The sequence below is a fragment of the Triturus cristatus genome, chromosome 5_1 (assembly GCF_964204655.1).
Source record: "Triturus cristatus chromosome 5_1, aTriCri1.1, whole genome shotgun sequence".
Lineage (NCBI taxonomy): Eukaryota > Metazoa > Chordata > Amphibia > Caudata > Salamandridae > Triturus > Triturus cristatus.
In genome coordinates this window covers 161,815,473-161,835,445 of record NC_140587.1, presented here as the reverse complement: position 1 = coordinate 161,835,445, position 19,973 = coordinate 161,815,473, and the positions used below count along the sequence as shown (strand labels likewise).

The window sequence follows — 19,973 nt, the reverse complement described above, 5'->3', positions numbered from 1 at the left end:
TTTCATTATGATGTCCTCTTTCTATGCCCATGACATTACGTTGGGATATATGTGGTCATGTTCAGTGTTGTCACCTACACGTGATCAAGCCGGACGGCGAAACGCGTTGTGTTTATTAAATCAGCAGTTTTCCAGCACTCTTTTCTGGGTCCAGTGATTTCTGAGAGCGTACTTATTGAAATAGATTGAATTACTATATTAAAAAAGCCGGTTTTCTCCGCCGGCGTGCACGCCACTCTCCAAGGGTCCATTCGAGTACGGAAGGAGTTGTCCGCCCATACGTTATATATATTTATATATATATATATATGCATGAAATGTCTCTTTCACGTTCGTTTCCTCGAACAAAGACACAGCGAACCCAAATCTGGCGCAATGAAGTTTATTTCGAACCCGTGCACCCAGCCATAACGCGTTTCAGCCCTCGTGGGGCCTTGATCACATGACACATTGAAGGGGCCGGCATACTCTTTTAAAGTGAAGGCACACATATTGGTGACAAAAAAGTAGTAGACATAGAGAAAATACTCATATTGTTCAACCTGAAAATCGTATATGGTAAACATGTCCTACACATACAAAATAAATAAATAAATATATATGTGCAAAATCAAGCAATGTGCAATTCAATAAATAAATAAATATTCAATGTGTAAATGACGCAAATGCATATGCTCAGTAATGTAAGCTGCGTTAAAATCCATATGATAAAACTACGCTTTCTCTCTTTTTTTTTAATTTAAAAAAGAAGGGTAAAACAAATATAAATATAAACTTGTTTTCATCCTAATAAAAGCATGTTGTGTGACTCGTTGTGCAACCATCTTGTTGCGCAAACAACAATCGTTGAAACAAAGTACATAATCTCGCCCCAGTGGGCTATGGTAATAGTCACTTTATGTCTACAAAAAAGTGCTGGGGCATTTAACATATCAGCTAGTGAACTCACCAATTCACATGTGCAAAATTGTGCTGAAAAGTAAAACCAAAATTGGTTAAAATCATTAAAAATGAGGCAGCGGCGAATCCTGAGACAGTATGAACAACCCAAGAAGGCATCATAGATATGTAAAAAAATCCTCACTGGAGTTCAAACCATTAGGGGTCTTGGAGTCTAGCTCCAAAATGTATTTTGTTTCTAATCTGCGAAGTATTGCTTTGCGGTTGCCCCCTCTTCTCAAAGGAAGGACCGAATCCAAACATAGTATTTGAGGTCAATAGAATTTTTACTGTGTCTTTCCTCAAAGTGTCTGGCAACAGGATAGGTGGGATCGCCGTTATTGATTGCTCTGATGTGCTGGAGTATCCGCTTGTGAACCTGTAGCTTCGTGCTACCTACATACCACAGGCCACAGGGACACTCCAGCACATAAACAGCAAACTCCGTTTTACAAGTCAATTTTTTGGTTATTGGAACTGGTTTGCTACTAAAAGGAGTTAAATACTCTGTTTTGTTAACGCCTTGTTTGCAGGCTTTGCAAACGGCGCATTTGATAAATCCTTTACTAGCACCTAGCCAATTGACCATGTCTCTTATTTCAGGACTGCTTTTTACTAACATGTCCTTCATGGATCGTGATCTCCTGAATGTTATATTGGGGGATTTAGTTGATGTGGCACCTAGGACTGTATCATTCTTCACCAAAGACCAATTTTTGTTGACCATTTTACGCATGATTTTATTCTGGGAATTATAGGTTAGGATTAGTCTCGGAGATTCAAGGTTGTCAGATGTCTGACTTGGAGACGCTACAGTCTTAACCATTAATTCCTGTGCTCTGCCAAGTGCATTGGCTCGTAGCATGGCCTTATCAATCCCGTCAGAAGCATACCCTCTACTGAGAAACCTAGCTTTGCATTGCTTTTGTGCTGCCCAACAATCAGAGTCATGATTACAAATCCTCCTTATCCGAAGCATCTCACCATATGGGATGCTGCGGATTAGGTGGGCAGGATGGTGACTGGTTGCATGCAATAAGGTATTACCTGCAGTGGATTTACGAAATAACTTAGTGCAAAGTACATCATGATTAACATAGATCTCGACATCAAGAAAATAAATTGATGCTGTACTGATCTGGCCTGAAAATGTAAGATTCAAGTTGTTGACATTGATCTGCTCTATGAAACGTCGAGCTGATTCCTCTGTGCCCCTCCATATTATAAGCAGATCGTCTATGTACCTGAACCACCTTATGATATTGTGGGACATAACCTCCTTAAAGGCAGTCATAAGGACCTGTTCTTCCCACCAACCCATGTGCAAGCAGGCGTAGCTGGGGGAAAAACAGGCCCCCATAGCCACGCCCCGAACCTGATGGAATGCTTGGTTCTGAAATAAGAAAAAGTTGTTCTCCAAGCACATGGCAATCATAGTTAATAACATTTTGTTTTGTTTGTGGAAACAGATTGCTCTAGTATTTAAAAAATGTTCAACAGCTTCCAGGCCATCACGATGATGAATGCTGGTATACAGCGACGTGACATCCAAAGAAATAAGTTAGTCATTGGGTTTCCACTCTATGTTGTCCAATTTCCTCAATAAGTCACTTGTATCCAAGATAAAAGATGGTAAACTCCTCACAAAATCCTTCAAATAAAAGTCTACATATTTGCTCATGTTTTCCATGATACTGTTCCGTGCTGATATGATTGGTCTGCCCGGTGGTTTATTTTTATCTTTGTGGATCTTTGGAATAAAATAAACCACAGGCATCACTGGATGATCATTCTTTAAATATCTGAATTCATCGGATGATAGCAGACCAGCACTTTTCCAGGCCAACAAATTTGAATATACATTGTTCCATGATGTTTTCACTTCCAACATTGTGCCCCGTCTATAGCAATTTCTATCGTTGAGTTGGCCCATGGCTTCCTCCATGTAGAGTTCTCTTGACCAAAGCACTACGTTGCCACCTTTGTCAGATTGCCTGATGATTATGTCGCTATTTTTTTGTAATTTAATCATTAGCTGATGGTACAAATTGTCTTGGCTTGTATAGCGTTTTTTTGTTGCTTGCAATTTGTAATATAGAGTTTTCAATTCCGAAGTTATTTTATCATGAAATACATCTATATTATCCCTCAGCATAACTGGGCAAAAGGTGGATTTAGGTTTAAAGCCTGAAGCTGTGATGGCTGTTCTTGGTATCATTTGACTGGATGAGATTGTAACATCCTCATTGTTGTCATGTAGTTGATGGAGATTGTGAAGGAGTTCCCTATCACCAGCTGTAAGAATGGACGGGCTGGTGCTCACATTGACATTGCTGGTTTTGTTTTTATGTTGATTTTGAAGTCGGTGAAATTTGTTCAGTTTCAATTTACGGACATATTTGAAGACATCAACATATATATAAATAAAGGTAAAGCACTTTTACACAGTTTATGACTTCACCACGCATGCATTTGCGTTGTAAAGGCACGCGTGGTAAAGTCATATTAGGAGTGAAAGTTTGCGGGGTAATGGTATCGCGGAGCAATTGCATTTTCGGCGTGAAAAATGTGGCGTGATGGTATGCGGGATGAAAGTATGCGGGATAACGTCGTATACTCATTTGATATAGATAAAGGGTGACAAATCAGGTGCCTTTACATGTACGACAAAGATGAGGACCCTGTTAAAAACGCATAGACTCAGATTTTGCCTCACTTTTTTGCATTCTGCAGCACACATACCAAAAGGACAACAATTCCAGTGATGGTTTTTGTGCAGGAAGACACCCCTTCCTGTACAAAAACTATCCTGACCATAACACAGGCACCCATGAACTATGCACAAGGGTGCCTGAATTGGCGCTATGTAGACCAAAGTGCAACAGCACTGGGAGAGAGCAGAACTATGCTATTTCTTTAAAAATATGGTGCAGTTCTCCTCTCTCCCTTTTCAGAACATAGCAGAGCAACTTGCTGCTCTGCGTTGTGTCAACTGTTCGTAAAACTGGGCAATAATCCTACTGAGAATTTCAAAGAAAAGGAAGTGAACCGACATGTCTTTTATAGAAGAAACAATGTTGCCTTTCCTGTGGTGATGACCCAACTCCAAGAAGTTCGACTCATGGAAATAAAGCCACTTGGTGAGTAGGACAAGAAATCAATCATATACTGTACATCACAACTGACCTGATTCATATGAGGAGGCATGAAGTGGATGGTGAGAGTACTGTGCTCTTCTTCTCTTGCACTTATTGAGACTGTATACAAGAATCACTAGAACAACAATGCCCAGAATGATGCCAAAGGCAATAGTCAGAATAGCTTCTGAATGTTTTAGATGTACACTCTCGACTGAAAAGCAGAAAGACATTTGGAAAACATGATTACCAATACTTTTCAATTTCATCACTGCAGTTGGAAAAAAGAGTATTTATTGCTTTTATAGTTTACCATCAAAAGAAATTATTTTTATTCAAACAATAAAAGTAACATCAACATACGCGTTATTTCACAAAGGCATTCATTACCAACAAAATGGAGCATCTGTAGTACAATTTCATGTACTCTTAAATGCTTCTGTGACTTGAGTGCAGATTGGGATCATGGGACAATGTGGTCTGCTAATTCCCTATCTAGTTTTGATGGTCAGGCTATACATGGTCTCCAGCTGTTCCCTTGCTTCCTTGGCTCTCCTGTGTCTGTAACAGACTTGTGGGGGAATCATCTGGGACCTGATTCACATGCTCTCTTTCTCTTTGAGGTCTCAGAGTGCATTATACTTGGGTCAGGAATACATGAAATCTTTGTAGACAGTGTTTTCAAGATGCCCTCACTTTGCCTGCATGGGCTTGCTCTAGATCTTGTGGCATTAGGCAGTTTGCATCATAGTGGGGCCAAGCCCAATTTGTTTTACAAATTGTGATTAAACATTTGTTTGGGAAGTGTGATGTCGCCTGCCCTTGCTGATGTCAATTTTGCATGTATTTAACCTCTAAAGTGATAGGGTGATCCATTATTTAAATGTAATGTCTAGGGTTTTTAACATATTCATCTAAGCACAGCCTTTGCCACCACAGCCTGCCCTCCATGGGCAGCTTGCCGCTGCTGCTCTCCTCCTGCTTGCCCTTTGTTCTCTATCTGTGTGCCTATGCCCACACCTCTTCCCCTCGGTGGTCAACTTGCTGCCTCTGCCCCTGAGCCTTCCTGCCCTCTGTTCTGTCTCTCTGCATGCCCTAGCCCATCCTGTTTGCCCTCCGTGTACTGCTTGCTGTCCCTGCTCCCTCCACAATGTTCTCTGTGAGCATGGTCCTGCCCCTTCTCAACTTCACCTTCATGGTCCATTATGCTGCCCATTCCGGTATGCCCTCTGTGGTCAGCTTGCTACCCTTACTCTTGCCTCCCACCCCCTGCCCTCCATTCTTCATGGTCCATTGAACTGACCTTGCCCTTAACCCATAAAGGTCTACTCACCGTGGTCCGATTGCTGCCCCAGTCTCTCTTCTGCCTGTCCTCTATTCACCATGTGCATGCCCTTGCCCCATCCAGTCAGCCCTCCGAGGACAACTTACTGCCCGTACTGGCCTGGAGTCAGGTTACTCCCCCCGCTCCTGCCCCGCCTTTCCTGCCCTATATTCTCTGTGTTTGGGCTCTTGTCACTCCCTCCTACCCTCCATGGCACAGCTGGCCTTTCCTCCATGGTCAGCCTGCTGCCTGTGCCACCCTCCTCTCTGCCCGGTGTTGTTCAAGTCTGCCCCTGCTTCCTCTCTTCTGCCCCATTGTGTTGCCACTGCCCCTCCCGCTTGCCCTCTGTGCTTAGCTTGGTGCTCCTGCCAAATCTTCTCCCTTCCCTCTGCAGTCTGTGTCCATGGCTCTGGCCCCTTCTCCTGTCCTTCATTGTCCATGTGTGTGCCCCTGCCTCCTCTCTCCTACCCTCCATTGTCTATTGAGCTGCCACTGCCCCTCCCTCCTGCCTGCCCTGTGCAGTCTATTGTGCTGCCATTGCCCCTCCCGCCTGCCCAGCATGGCCAGCTTACTGCCCCTGTCCCTGCACCATTTGCCCTGCCTTCCATTGTCCGAGTCCATGCCCGTATTCCCTCCCTACTGCCCTCCATGATCTGTTGGGCAGCCACCGCCCCTCTTGTTTGCCCCGTGTGGTTACTTTGATGCCCCTGCCCCCTGCTGTCTTTTGTCTGAGTACAGCCCCTATTGCTTCCATTCTGCCTTCCATTGTCCTTTGTGCATGCCCCAGCCTCCTCCCTCTTGCACACTTTGGTCTGTTGTACACTCCTGACTGCCATACATGGTCCATTGTGCTGCCACTGCCCCTCCAAGTATGGCAGCTTGATGCCCCTCTGTCCACCTCCCACCTTCCCTCCATTTTCCATGTGCATGCACCTATCCTCTCCCTCCTGGCCTCAATAGTGTGTTGTGTTTCCACTGTCCCTTCCGCCTGCATGATCAGCTTGCTGCTCCTCTGATCCTCCCCTCTGCCCTTCATTCTCTAAGTATGTGCCCGTACCCCCCTCCCTCTTACCCTCCATGGTCCATTGACCTGCCCCGCCTAACTGCCCTGCGTGGTCTGTTATACTGCAAATTCCCATCCTGCCTGCCCTGTCTAGTAAGCTTGTGGCCCCTGTCCCCTCCCCCTGCCCTCCGTTGTATGAGTAGGTGCTCCTACTCCATCCCTTGTGCTCTCCATTGTCCTTTGTGCTGCCACTCCCCCTTTTGCCTGCCCTGCATTGTCTGTTGTGCTGCCATTGCCTCTGCCACATGCCCAGCGTAGTCAGCTTGTTGCCGCTGCCCCCCTCTTGCCAACCCACTGTTTCTGGTGTCCAAGTCAATATCTCTAGCCCTTCTCTCCTGCCACCTGGGGTCTGTTGTCATGCCCTTGCCCCCTCCTGCCCTGCATTTTCTGTTGTGCCACCAATGCACCTTCTGCCTGCCCTGTGTGGTGAGCTTGTTGCCCATTCCTCCCTACCGCCTGCCCTCTGTTGTCTGTGTACATGCCCCTGCCCTCTATTTATTGCCCTCCATGGTCCATTGTGCTGCCATTGCCCTCTGATCTGCCCTATGTGGTCCATTGTGCTGCTACTACCTCCGCTGCCTGCCCTACATGGTCAGTTTGATGCCCTTGCCACCTCCCTCCTGCCCTACATTTTCTGAGTCTGTGCCTCTACCCCAATCCCCCTCTGCCCTCCTAAGTCTGGCATGCTGCCACTGCCCCTCCCACCTGCCCTTCATGGTTAGTTGTGCTGCCACAGCCTCTCTTGTCTATCCTGCATGGTTGGCTTGCTGCCCTTGCCCCCTTAGCCCTGCCTTCCATGGTCCGTTGTTCTGCCTCTGCCCATTCTCTACGTATATACAGCATGCCAGTGAAAATAAAGGTAGCCCAATAGCGTATTATTTGAAGCAAGCATATTATTAAACACGTTCTCATGTGATTACTACTATGCAAAAGTAGTTTGCCATGTTATGCCTACACTCCAGCTTAAATAACATGAAAACTCATTCTACCACACTGTGCTTAACTTCTTGTAAGAAAGTCATCAATCATTGCTAATCCACCAATAACAAACTGTCAGCCGGCCCTGAATCGTCCTTTATGTGGGCGCCACTATCTGGTCTCGAAAAGGGAAGCTTTCAGAACAACTAATTGTGACAGAAAAAGTTTATTAATGTGAGGAGGAAATACAATCCCTGCTTGATTTATTTTTAATTATATACCAGTTTGATGACCCTGATGTAGTGAGTCAGCACTCTAGCTGACTGCTCCAGCCTTCGCACCGGATATGCTCCGACCCCTCGCAGCACTGCAAGGGAGAAAAATAAAAGAAATTAGAAAAGGAAAAGGTACCACACAATTTCTGCACCGGCCTGTAGGCCTGCCCAGAGGGCACTGGGTCGACAGCGGCAAGGCCCCAGTAACACTAAGAAGGCGCACGCCACCCCCGAGAAGGCACAGTTGGTTCGATAAGTCCCCCCACGTCACCTTGGATAAAACGCCAGCCGCTGCAGATGCACTGACAGGCACCTGTGCATACAGAAGCGACTGCCAGTGGAAAACAGCCACGTGAACAGCTGCCCACACATCACACAGCACAAGGCCTGCAACCATCTTTATCAGGCAACAACCTGAGTCACGCCCACACCCAAGGAAGAGGCACTCCTAACTAGCCCAGGAAGCAGCACAGATAAAACAAGGTACCCAGCATCTCCTGCGCCACGCTGTGCGAAGCCACCTCCTCACCACTGTAATGGGGGACAACCCAGATGAGAACCAGGCGTCAGCCCGCATGACCCCACAACACCCCCCCACTGGAGTACTACCACCATTTAGTGAGGGAGCCGACCCCACCACTGCATATCCAAGATGGAAGACGTGGCTCAGACGTCTCGAAAATTACTTTATCGCAACCAGGGAAACAGACGGAGCCGTCAAGAGATCGCTCCTGCTCCATTATGCCGGGGAAGAGGTGTACCTGCTTTTCAAACACCTCCCAGATGTTGGTCCCCCGAATGACTATAATGCAGCAGTAGCCACACTCAATGCACATTTTGACCCTCAACTGAACCCAGACTTTGAGCGGTTCAAGTTGAGGCAAAGCCAGGCAAAGAGAGGGGGAATCAATAGACACTTTCCACGCAAGGCTGAGGGAATTAGCCAGCTAGCACCTAGTAGACGAGAGAGCGGCCGAAGAAATCAGAGCACTGCTCATCCAAGGGATACGCAGTAAAGTGCTGTGCGGACTCATCCTATGACAACCAAATATACTGTTGAATGACATACTAGTCATGGCCAGTTCGCACGACCTATCATCAGCGCGCACTGACGAAATGGACATAGCCCTAACACGCTTAACCGAGAAGAGTGCCACCATCGAAGTAGAACGGGACGATGCAATTAGGACACACGACAGAAGCAACAGGCTATCAGACTGTATGCCGCCAAACTCGAGAGGCCAGTGTGAATACTGCGGCCATGAGGAAGACCCCCCCACCCAGTCCTGCCCGACCCAGGGAAAAACATGCACCAACTGCGGGATACCAAACCATTTCACGTCGATGTGCAGGAGGAAAGCCCTGAAAAAGACGGACGACGAGCTGCACCTGCACAGAAGAAGGTGCGCCAACTCTCAAGCCTCGCCCTCGCATCCTCACACAGGGGAAGGAAAGCTGAACGGACCACCTACCAGGTAGACGACACTACCTCGGAGGAGGAGGAAGGAGAGACATACCTAGTCTCATTTGAGCAAGCACTCAAAAGTAGGAGAAGACCCCAACCAACGTGCACGATGCGAGTTGCAGGGTCTGAAGTCAGCGCTGTAATCGACATTGGCACATCAGTGAATGTCATGGGGGTTCAGCAGTATAACCGGCTGAGTCCAAAACCAGAAGTCAGGCCCTCCAAAGCAAAGATCTTTGCATATGGGAGTGACCCACCCTGCCCCTCAAAGGCAAGATGACCATACCCATACGGTCAGAGGATAATGAGATTATCACGGATGTCCACATGATAAATCAAGAAGCGGACAACCTACTAAGCAGCCATGCAGCGGGAGATCTCGGGCTGGTGACATTCGCGAGGAGTGTACAAGCGGACCAAACAAAGGACCTACTTAACCAATTCGCAAGCTTATTTGAGGGCCTGGGACGGAGCAAGGAAAGTCCAATCAAGTTGCACCCTTCTGTCACCCAGACAGCCTTGAGACACCGGAGGATTCCTTTCCATCTGAGACCCCTAGTAGAACAGGAGCTACAAAAACTTGAAGATCAAGGGGTCATGAGAAGGTGTCTGGACCCACACCATGGATGTCCCCCATGGTGATCGCAGAAAAACTCTGCCAGCCAGGGAAAATCAGGCTGTGCATAGACATGCGCCTTCCGAATAAAGCCATCCGTTGCGAATGCCTCATCACATCAACGATGGACGACATCAACGGCTCCCAGTGGTTTTCGAAATTGGACCTGAATGCCAGCTATCACCAGCTGGTGCTGGTGAAGGACAGCAGGTACATTACTACGTTCAGCACCCACCTGGGCCTGCGGAGGTATAAGCGCCTCAACTTCAGCATCTCGTCAGCGGCCGAGATCTTCCAGGACACCATAAAGGAGATCCTGACTGGGTTTCCGGGAGTACTGAACATAAGTGACGATATCCTCATCCACTCGAGGACTGAGGAAGAGCATTACAAACACCTGAGGGCCACCCTGAAACGACTCCAAAAACATGGAATCACCCTCCACGAGAGAAGTGCCTACTTTTCCAAAAGCAAATAGAATTCTTCGGATACACTTTCAACCAGGGATCCAAGTGGACCCGAGGAAGTCCCAGGCCATCAAAGACGCCTCGGTCCCCATGACGGTATCAGAAGTACGGAGTTTCCTGGGGATGGCCACATACTGTGGCAGGTTCAATACCCGACCTAGCCACCATCGTGGAGCCCCTCCGGAACCTCACACATATGGATGCCATGTGGCAGTGGGGAACTCAGGAAGAGACGGCATTCCAGAAAATCAAGAGCACCCTCCTCGACCACACCAAGCTAGTGTACTTCAACCCGGCCAAGCAAACAGAAATACTCATGGACGCCAGACCAGTAGGCCTCGGGCCGTTCTCACACAAGAGCAGGATCCAGGAAGATGGGCCACCCTTGCCTACGCCAGCAAAGCACTGTCCCCCATGGAAAGGCGCTATGCGCAAATCGAGAGAGAGGCCCTGGCAATCCGATGGGCATGTCGTCATTTCCACCTGTATGTCTGTGGCCAACCCTTCCGAGTCATCACAGACCACCAGCCATTGGTGCCCCTATTCAAAGGGTTGGCACCGCACCCGTCCCCGCGAATTGAGCGATGGGCCATTGGACTCCAACATTATGAGATGGATGGGGTGTTCCGGCCCGGCGCCAAAAATCCCACCGACTTCCTCTCGCAACACCCCAGCCCACAAGAGGGTGAGAAAGAAGAACCGGACGCCGAAGCATTAGAGGCACACCTCAACATGATCTCTACCATCAGCTACCCAAAGGCCCTAACACTAGAAGAGGTAGCGGAAACAGCAGAAAAGTATCCTGTCATCACCTAGCTCCGCGCAGCCGTCCAAGGGGGACACTGGCACAACTTCTTGCAGTCTGCCAACGCCTGGTCAGGCCCGGAGAAGGAAAGTCTCATGCAGATGTGGCAGATCAGGGATGAATTGAGTGTGACCCAAGGCGGGATTCTGCTGAGAGGTGCCCGGATTGTCATCCCAACAATGCTGCAACACTGGGCTGCACAATTAGCTCACGGAGGCCATCAAGGCATGGAAAAGATGAAAGCCCGCATGAGTGAGAAACTCTGGTTTCCAGGACTGGAGACCCAAGTCCCGTGGGAAAAAGTGAGCATTGACTTCAGGAGTTCCCCCGACGGCCGAGCGACCCTGGCCCTCATCGACAGCTACTCCAAGTATCCCATCGTGGAAGTTGTCAGCTCCACCGCCTTTTCCCAGGTGGCCCCAGTCCTTGAGAAGGTGTTCGCAATGTTTGGATGCCCAGAAGAAATCAAGAGTGACAATGGGCCCCCGTTCCAGGGCCACGAGTTCCAAGAGTTCATGCAACAGCACGGTGTACGACACAGGCACATCACCCCTCAATGGCCCCAAGCCAACAGGGAGATTGAAAGATTTCTGAGAACTCTGAACAAAGCCCTCCACATTGCAATGGCCAAAAATGTGGACCCCGAAAGACACCTACAAGTGTTCCTCCGGAAGTATCGGAGCACCCCTCACTGCACCACCCACCAAGCTCCGTGGTCGCTCATGTTCAACGGCGCTTGCTGCGACACCCTCCCCACCTGCCCAGGGTGGTCACCCCCTCCATACGATGAGGAAAGCGCTACAAGGAAGAGAGAGAAACAAAACCTAACGGCCAGCCAAACACGGAGAGCGACAACCCGTACACTGCAGAGCAGTGACACGGCCATACTGCAGGACAGGAGGCCAGGAGGAAAATTACAGACGCGTTTTGAACCAAGCCAGTGGTTGGTGGTTGGCGTAAAAGAAACAATGGTAACAGCAGAAAAGGAGGGGGAAACCGTAACACGCAACATCTCATGGTTCAAAAGGGTTCCAGTTTCCCCCACTGAGGAAAGAGCCAGTGAAGATCCTGGCGCATGGGAACAAAGTGAGCTACCGCAAGAAGATCCCTGCAGGAGTCCGCTGGCGATGCCGCAGCCCATTTCACCCTGGGCAGTGGTGACAGGAGAAACCCCTGAGAGGGTCTCAGAGCCCCGAGAGCCAGTGTCTCCTCTCAACACCCGGAGTGGACACCCCAGGTATGGACTGAGGGGAAACTCTCGCCCGAGCACACGCCTGAAAGACTTTGCCTGCCAATTAAGTGACCGGCGGAATCCTGGGGAAGGATAAAAGAACATAGGTGGTATTGGATGTAGTGAATCAGCAGTCTAGCTGACTGCTCCGGCCTCCACGTCGGATATGTCGCACCCATGCGCTGAAGCCGGAAAGGCGTCTTGCGCTAAAAATAAAGGGGCGTGGTCGCTCGAGGTCACTTGGGGCCCGACTAGTAAACGGTACAGTCTCCGTTATTGCGCTCTGCCGTGGCGCGCAGCCCAGCACGATCAGGCCCTAGTCAGAGCATCACACCTAGGTAAGGAAAAAAAGAGGACGAAATGTATATGGGGCACAGTGGCATACATCACTTCTTTTTGCAGAGGATGCTTGAGAACAGTGGGCAAAACTACAACTGGACATTGATAAAATGAAACCAGAAGTTGTTGAAACATACCAGGATATTCAAAGTGTTCAAATGTTTCTGAAGGAAAGGATCAGTATATTAAGTGAACTGCATGAAGTGCCAGCAAAAATGTTCGATAATTAACCAAACATGCAGCGCACAGAATGTAAAAAGCTATTTTTACCATTTTTGAGAGAGGGGAGGGGCTTCGCCTTAGTTGAGTCGTGGCCACTCCCCACACTCAGCAATGCTAATAAATAGCATATCACAAATATTACAGTCTGTGTATGCATATATTCAACCAGCTGTTACTCCACAGCAAACATGTGTTCCACACAGCTGGATGAATTGTGTGAGGGTTTATCAACAGAAGCAGATCCCCGTTGTTTATAAACCCTCACAGTGTGCATGAAGCACGAAGGAAGCATGTTTTTCCTGTGGAGTACAGCTGATTGCATTGGTAGCAGGGAACCTGACCTGCATGATGCACACTGACTTGAAGGGGCAGAGACCGCCAGCATGGGAACAAATGGAGTTTCATACATCTATATGTATATAGTACACAGTGGTGGCAGCCTTTCTATGGGAGGAGTGTTTTCTGTTTTGCTAATAAGGTTGTTGCCATTTGAGGAAATGTTGCAGCAGCCATTACAGGATTCAGGGACTTGGTCACTGTCCTGAAAATGTTTTAAAAATATCCTATAATGGGTCAAGGTAGGGGTACGCAGATCCCTTGGGCCTTTTGTGGGTGTCCCAGAGGAACTCCCATGTCCCCCAAATAAATAAAAAATGTTGGATGTCACTGAGATGATGCAGGACTCTCAAGGGAGTCCCAAGGGACTCCTGAGGAATGAACAATACAGGAACCCCGGCACTCAAACGTAATATTCTTTTACCTTGTGTCAAACCCTGATAAGCACAAACCACATTCCAATATATCACTGATTGTAAGCAGAGATAGGTTCGTACAAAAAATGTATATTTCATTTTGTCAAGACATTAGATTTATCCAAAGTATTCTAACAACATAGTTTTAAAACGAAAACCATACAGATACCCTTTCTTATCATAAGCTTGACAATTAGAAACTTAATTGTGAGGGGTGTCTGGGGCTCTATAGTCTTGATCCCAAATGCGCCACAGCCGACACGTGTTTCGTCACATCGGTGACTTTCTCAAGGCTTATTGCAAAAAGTGGTGTTTTCAACGATGTAATGGTTTCTGTGTATTAGTATTTGATACTAAAAATAGCCTCTAGACAAGCAATGTTTTTTCAATTATGAAGGCAAAGTCTGCCTATCATATAACCTCAAAGTCCGGACAACCACCTGATTAGTGATTCCAAAGATATATTGGAAAAGAATCTGAGTATTTCTAATGTTTCAAGTTGAAAAGAATCTAGCAATTCTTCGTTATCCAAGTTACAAAAGAGACTTCATCCCTATTTTGAACTCATCATTTGAATGGATCTATTTGCCAACAGAGTCTTGGATTTTTGATTATTTTTGTAGGGAATACAAAAGAAACTTCAACGTTAGAGTCCTAACGTGAGGGAAAACTGAAGTCTACGCCGCAGGATTTTTGAAACCTTATGTGGGGCCTATCACAGCCCACATGGGGATTATATAGTTCGGGTATTCCCTACAAAAATAATCAAAAATCCAAGACTCTGTTTGCAAATAGATTGCACCCGCTCTTGCTCCTTGTGGGCGCGCACCTTAACCACTGAGGCGCGTTCATCTGTCACGTCTTTCTCAGTTCCAATTATTTAACCTTCTCTTTTTCAGGGTTGCGACTCAAGTCTTCTGCATCCCACAGGTGCCAATTCCCCCCCAGTTTCACATTAACCCCGGATTAACTGAGCCATAAATCGCCGCAGCGGGCCCTCTTTGCGAAAGGAGCGCGCTTACCCGTGAGAGCAGCTGTGTACGTCCCCGTGGCGTTCACCTCAGTTCCTTCTGTAGTATTAATAGGTTTTGTATAGTACACACGTGTTGCTGGTATTCCAGTAATCTCTGAGGTATTTGTGTAGGCGAAGGTCTCGTGAGCTGTCCCTGTGGTAGACGGCAAAGTAGCTGTTGTTTTTCCGCTGGTTAATCCCGAAGAATTATCGGAGCTATCGCCCGGTGTGACGGTGCTGGTGATTGTAAAGGGATTTGTCGTGGTTCCCGCAGGTCTGCTGACATGTGCCGCGGACGGCGCCTCTGAGAGATGGTTCCTGTCGGTACTTTGAGTGTGCAGCAGTGTGGGAGCTGTGGGCATCCCTGTAGGGGATGGAGATCCAGGCAGCTCTTTTGGAGTGGCTGTGCCATTCATTTCAGTCAAATGTACTTCCGGGGCACTTCTGCTTGTACTGTTATTTGCTATCGGAAATTCTCCAAGTGCATCTGTCGTCTTGACAACAAATAATGCAAGAGCACATGAAAGTACCAGACAATCCCCAAAATGATTTTTTCCATAGGTCATTGTGCCTTATAAAACGTTTTCACCAACTTAATTTTCCTTGTTAATTCAGATCTGCAAAGAAGAAGGGAACAATGAAATTAAACGTAAAACCTAGCCTATAGAATTCACAAACAGCTGTGTCGTCTAGTAAGATGGTGCATTATCTTTGGCTCAAGCTTACAGAGGCATGTTTTATAAACAGTCATAAATTCATTCAGGGTGATGGTAGATCCAAGGTTCTATATCGAGTTTAAAATATTAAAGAGAATATTTCGCTTTTTATGTCCAGCTGGACAGTGCAATAGTCTGTGAGAGTGCTGTTTCCACTTCTACTTGAGCAAAAATAATCTCTCATCTCTTGCAATTGGCAATTTGTTATTTCACTCCCCTTTCCAGGAGGTTCATCAACGGAAGGCGTTAGGGTGTATATTACATCTGGAAAGTAGACTCAATGATAAAGCTTTTTGCCACATTCGATTATTTGTCTCCTGTATGCATTCCTATATAAACAAAAATGTTTTTTGCTATTTTCTCCTGATAATGTATACAATAAAACCAGACTTTCCACCAAAGAACCCTTGAATCTGCGCTTTTACCAAGTTTTATTCCCAGACGGTTGAAAGCTGATAACAGCTAAACTTCAATATACTGCCATCTCTGACACCGTATATTTACAGAACTGAGAGCTGCAGACGACATGTAGCCACCCTTCTACCAGTGGCTTCAAACAGCTTTGCAATTTGCTTGAGGCGCTGACAGCCACAATATGGCCATTTGCTTGGAGGCACAGATGTCTGACCGTGTCGAGCTGCATGCAGGCAGACGGAACCCAGCAGTGAAGCACCCCCATGGACTGGTACACTGGTGAGCATTGAGCAGCTGCTGGATAACAATGGAACTGAAGGGGCTCTGATCACACCAATCAGCGTGTCAGACACTGGATCTCAAAGGAGAGCTCTCACCCTTCGGACAGAGTGAAGGTTTTTATAAGAAGTAGACAATCGGCACTCATAGGAGTTGTGACAAGTGCTGGCTTGCTGTAATTGGCAAAGTTGGGGTGTCCCCATCCAGAATTATGCAAGTAAATTAATTAAACAATATGCAGGCCCGGGTGCTTACCTGAACACATTGGTCCCTTGGACAGTACAGAAGTGACATGGTTTTCACTCACACTGGACAATTTTATTTAATGAATGTATTATGTAGGCCCAGGTAGCAGTGTGGAGTCATACATAGCTTGGGGTCACACAGTGGCTGTAGTACACCACAAGGGGTTGATGTTGTGGCATAATAAGTTAGAAAGGGTTGCACATTTTGCATCCCTCTTGCCCCCCCAACCCTCCACACGCCACCCATATTTGACAAATTCTGCCTCATACAAAAAGTTTCACAGTTGAATGACTGCTAATTTTCAAACCAAGACATACATAAAATAAGTAACCTGGTTAGTTCTTCTGAATATGGCCCACGTTTCACAAATTTGCCACCCTGTATAATGGCTGGAAGGTGGACGGGGGAGGGAGGTCATTTTTTCTTAACCAAATATGTAAAAGTATGGTCAGTGCGGATGTGCCACAACATGTTCTGGTTATACATTTGTATGGCAGCGACCTACATACATAGGAAGGAGACCTTTGCTTCAAACCATGAGAAAGAAAGCTTATCTAGGTCAATGAATGATTGGGCTCCTATGAAATAGTTTGATCGGTAACAAGAACCAGCATACATTCTCGTGGGGCCAGGACTGAGGAAGTGGTTGAGATTACTCGTAGGTGGGTCAGTAACTCTAGGCAGAAATTCACTAGCAAAATAAGCTTGGGTTCAATACACAAAGGAGTGGCTAGTTTTCAGGTGAGGGGATCCACTTATTTACACTGAGACAGATGTTTTCTATTGGTTTGCAGGAAGTGTTGGAGTTGGTTGGTTACTTTGAAAAGGGAATCCAGTGTTAAAGGGAAAAGGGGCGGCCTCAGAACTGGTGGCAGCTTCTCCTAACCTGGGACTTGCTGAGATTCTGGGCTATCCTACAGTTGTGGTACTTAAAATTAACTAAGAAAATGTGCACAGATGGCGTGGTCTCCGTGATCCATCACAAAAAATTGGGGACCTAGAGCGCTTAAAGGTCCAGCATACATGCTCCACTGATAATTCTCAAAAGAAAAAGGAATGCTGCTCCTAAAGGGGACAAGGGACAAAGGGGAGTAGGTCAGAGAAAAGGAACCACTACAAAGAGAGTGGTTCCTTTTTAGGTCGAGCCCAGAGTCAGCGCGCATGCGCTGCTGCGCAAGACTTGCTATACTGGAGTAGAAGCCCCTCCCACTCTCCGTCCATATTTGTCATTGGCTTGTGTCATTGTTCTTTGTAAATGCTAACTTCTGATTCGTAAATAGGCTTGTTAGTCCCTCTTTAGTACTGCCTTGTCTTCATTTGTAACCCCGCATGGCGACTGGCCCTTTTACTTAGTTGTTACACGGTACGTGGTATTAAGTCTGAAAGCACTATTTTCTTTTTTGAGTTTCTCTTACTGCAGGCACGATGTGCTTTGCTTACATTCAGCACGCCATGCACAATTTCTCTTTTCAAGCAGCCGGGACAATTGCGGCCACTTCTTTCCAATGCCATAGGTCATTTAAATTCAAGACCTATTGCATTGCAAATATTATTATCCTAAGCCTCCCATCTCCTTATTTTCTCACCACCCTACCACTTCTCCTCTCCCCACTACTGCTCCTCTCCTTTGTTGCTTTACCGCTTTTAAGTCTCCCTCCCCTCCCTCGTTCTGGTTTTCATCACCGCCTCTAAACCTGTCGCCCCTTCTTTCACCCTCTCACTTCCCCCTCTCCTCTCTATTCACGACTTCCCTTCTGCCTCCCCTCCCTCATGTCGCTCCGCTCCCCCCTCCTCTTGGCTTCGAGTGTGAGTGTTACTGAGCTCATGGCCTGTATCTATCATGTGTCCCTGCTGTTTATTTCCACGCACAATAAACTCGTGACACACACTGACCCTGGCCGGGGCGGGAGCCAAGCCCAGTCACACTCCACAATGCGCTCACCTGTTGTGCAATCTGCCCACGTAGAAATTCACAAGTAATGACACACTTTCATAAAGATCACAAGACAAGGGCTCCATCGGCTGTGCTCACAGTCTGGGAACATGGCAAGACAAGAGAGAGAGACTGCAGCTGCCATTCTCATTAGATGGGAGGGTGAGGTGTCACTAGGGACACTAGAATAACACGGCAAGACAGCACCAAATAATGCGGCATGGTTGACTAAAATATGTGTCAAGAAAAGACACATTCTAGGGCAACATGCAGCACATTTTTAAAATAGTATTACTTCCCTAATTTGTCATTTATAGGTTGTCAGTCGCATTTTTTCTATTTATTTGCTTTAGAAGTATTCGTGTCACGCCCCACTTTAGATGTTTAAAGCTAAAGCGCGGCGTGCCACAATTGCTACAAAAGTAAATAAATAGATTTAAAAAGTGGGCAGACGCCGTATTTCTTTTCCACTTATTTACTTTTGTAGCAATCTTGGCATGCTGCGCTTTAGCTTTAAATTTCTAAAGCGGGGTGTGACCTGAAAACTACTAAAGCAAATAATTGGAAAAAATGCAACGGCCACCCGCCTTTTTTACAATGAATTACTTGTGTAGAAATTGTTTTCAAACAGGCGCCGGACACACTTCATGTTTTAATAAGGTAGCCGCGCTGCCCTAGTGTTTTTTTTATCAACACAGCGCCTGAGCCCTTTTCACATGGAGGCCGGCTGCGCTGCTATTATGTGTTGTTTTTCAACACTGTGTCTGTACCCGACGTGCTTTATGTTTTAATAGGGCGGCCGACAACTAACAGTAAGCAGCTGGTGGGCTCTACGCTCACCACAACTTTCTTATCTGGCTGATTTGAGTACCTGCACTTGTTACAAACTCATTTTCCTGTGTGCGACTACTTTCTTGCTTTTCCATTTAACGTGTGCTTATTAACTCTATAATGAGCCTGTGTGCGTGTAAATTTGTAAATTTGATACTTGTATAGCGCACTACTCACCCGCAAGGGTCTCAAGGCGCTTGTACGAATACCACTGTGGAACCCATCCTGGCTTTCCCTGTGAGGCGTCCACTCCTGGGCACCCCCAAGGTGGAGGCCAGGCATCCTTAGCGTTGTGGGGGCCGTTGTGGAGATTAAGCAAGCTATTGCCCAGAGTTGCAGAGTGGGACTCCATGATTGGAATGGCACCGAGGCGAGAATTATCAGGTCCGTGGAATTTTTGAGCCCAAGACCCGCCGAGGAATTGAACCCTGGTCCCGGGCTAGATCTCTGCATCAGGGTCTGCCGCTCTAACCATTGAGCCACACTTCTCCACGTGTCTGCCTGAGTGTGTGTGTCTGCATGAATGCTTGTGTGTTTGCCTGTGTCTGCTTATGTGTGTGACATTTGCCATGCAATAGGTCTCGCATTTGCAAGAGTTTCAGCAATTGCGATAGTAATTGACAATGTAATTTATTTATGTGTTGGATTTTAAAACATAAATAAAAAGCATTGTCATTTACAATGCCAATAGCTTAAACTCTCGCAAATGCGAGACCTACTGCATTGCATATGCTTGTTGGAAATGGGGCCCTCACGCACCCTTGCGGGTGTCATGCTTCATCCTCGTCGGGCTGGCACTGCAAAGCCTGATGGGCACTCTCAAGGGGGCTCTTTATCAGAGGTCGTTTTCCAAAGCCATATGTGAAGTGCAAGTTAAGGGCCCTTTGTGTAGATTGAGGAAACATAGGTGTCAATGTACTGATTAGTGACTTAAAAAGGCTGTGCAAATCTCACATCAAATTTTAATCCATGAGTATGCTTGACTTATT

The 19,973-nt window shown here is 46.9% G+C and overlaps 1 protein-coding gene across 2 annotated transcripts in view; it reads right to left on the bottom strand.

The window, feature by feature from the left end:
• The window catches only part of LOC146830511 (uncharacterized), a 146,092-nt gene that overhangs the window by 25,675 nt on the left and 100,444 nt on the right, over positions 1–19,973 (bottom strand). The window contains exons 2-4 of one of the 2 annotated variants that reach the window (XR_014961432.1): positions 14,576–15,182; positions 7,663–7,748; positions 4,126–4,290 (exon numbers count right to left, since the gene is read on the bottom strand). Coding sequence is in view for 1 of the 2 variants with exons in the window: in XM_085604710.1 (XP_085460836.1) it covers positions 4,126–4,290; positions 14,576–15,131 (721 nt within the window). In the remaining variant the exon portion in view is untranslated. The remainder of the gene's footprint in view (positions 1–4,125; positions 4,291–7,662; positions 7,749–14,575; positions 15,183–19,973) is intronic. The other variant, XM_085604710.1, reaches the window with a different exon arrangement.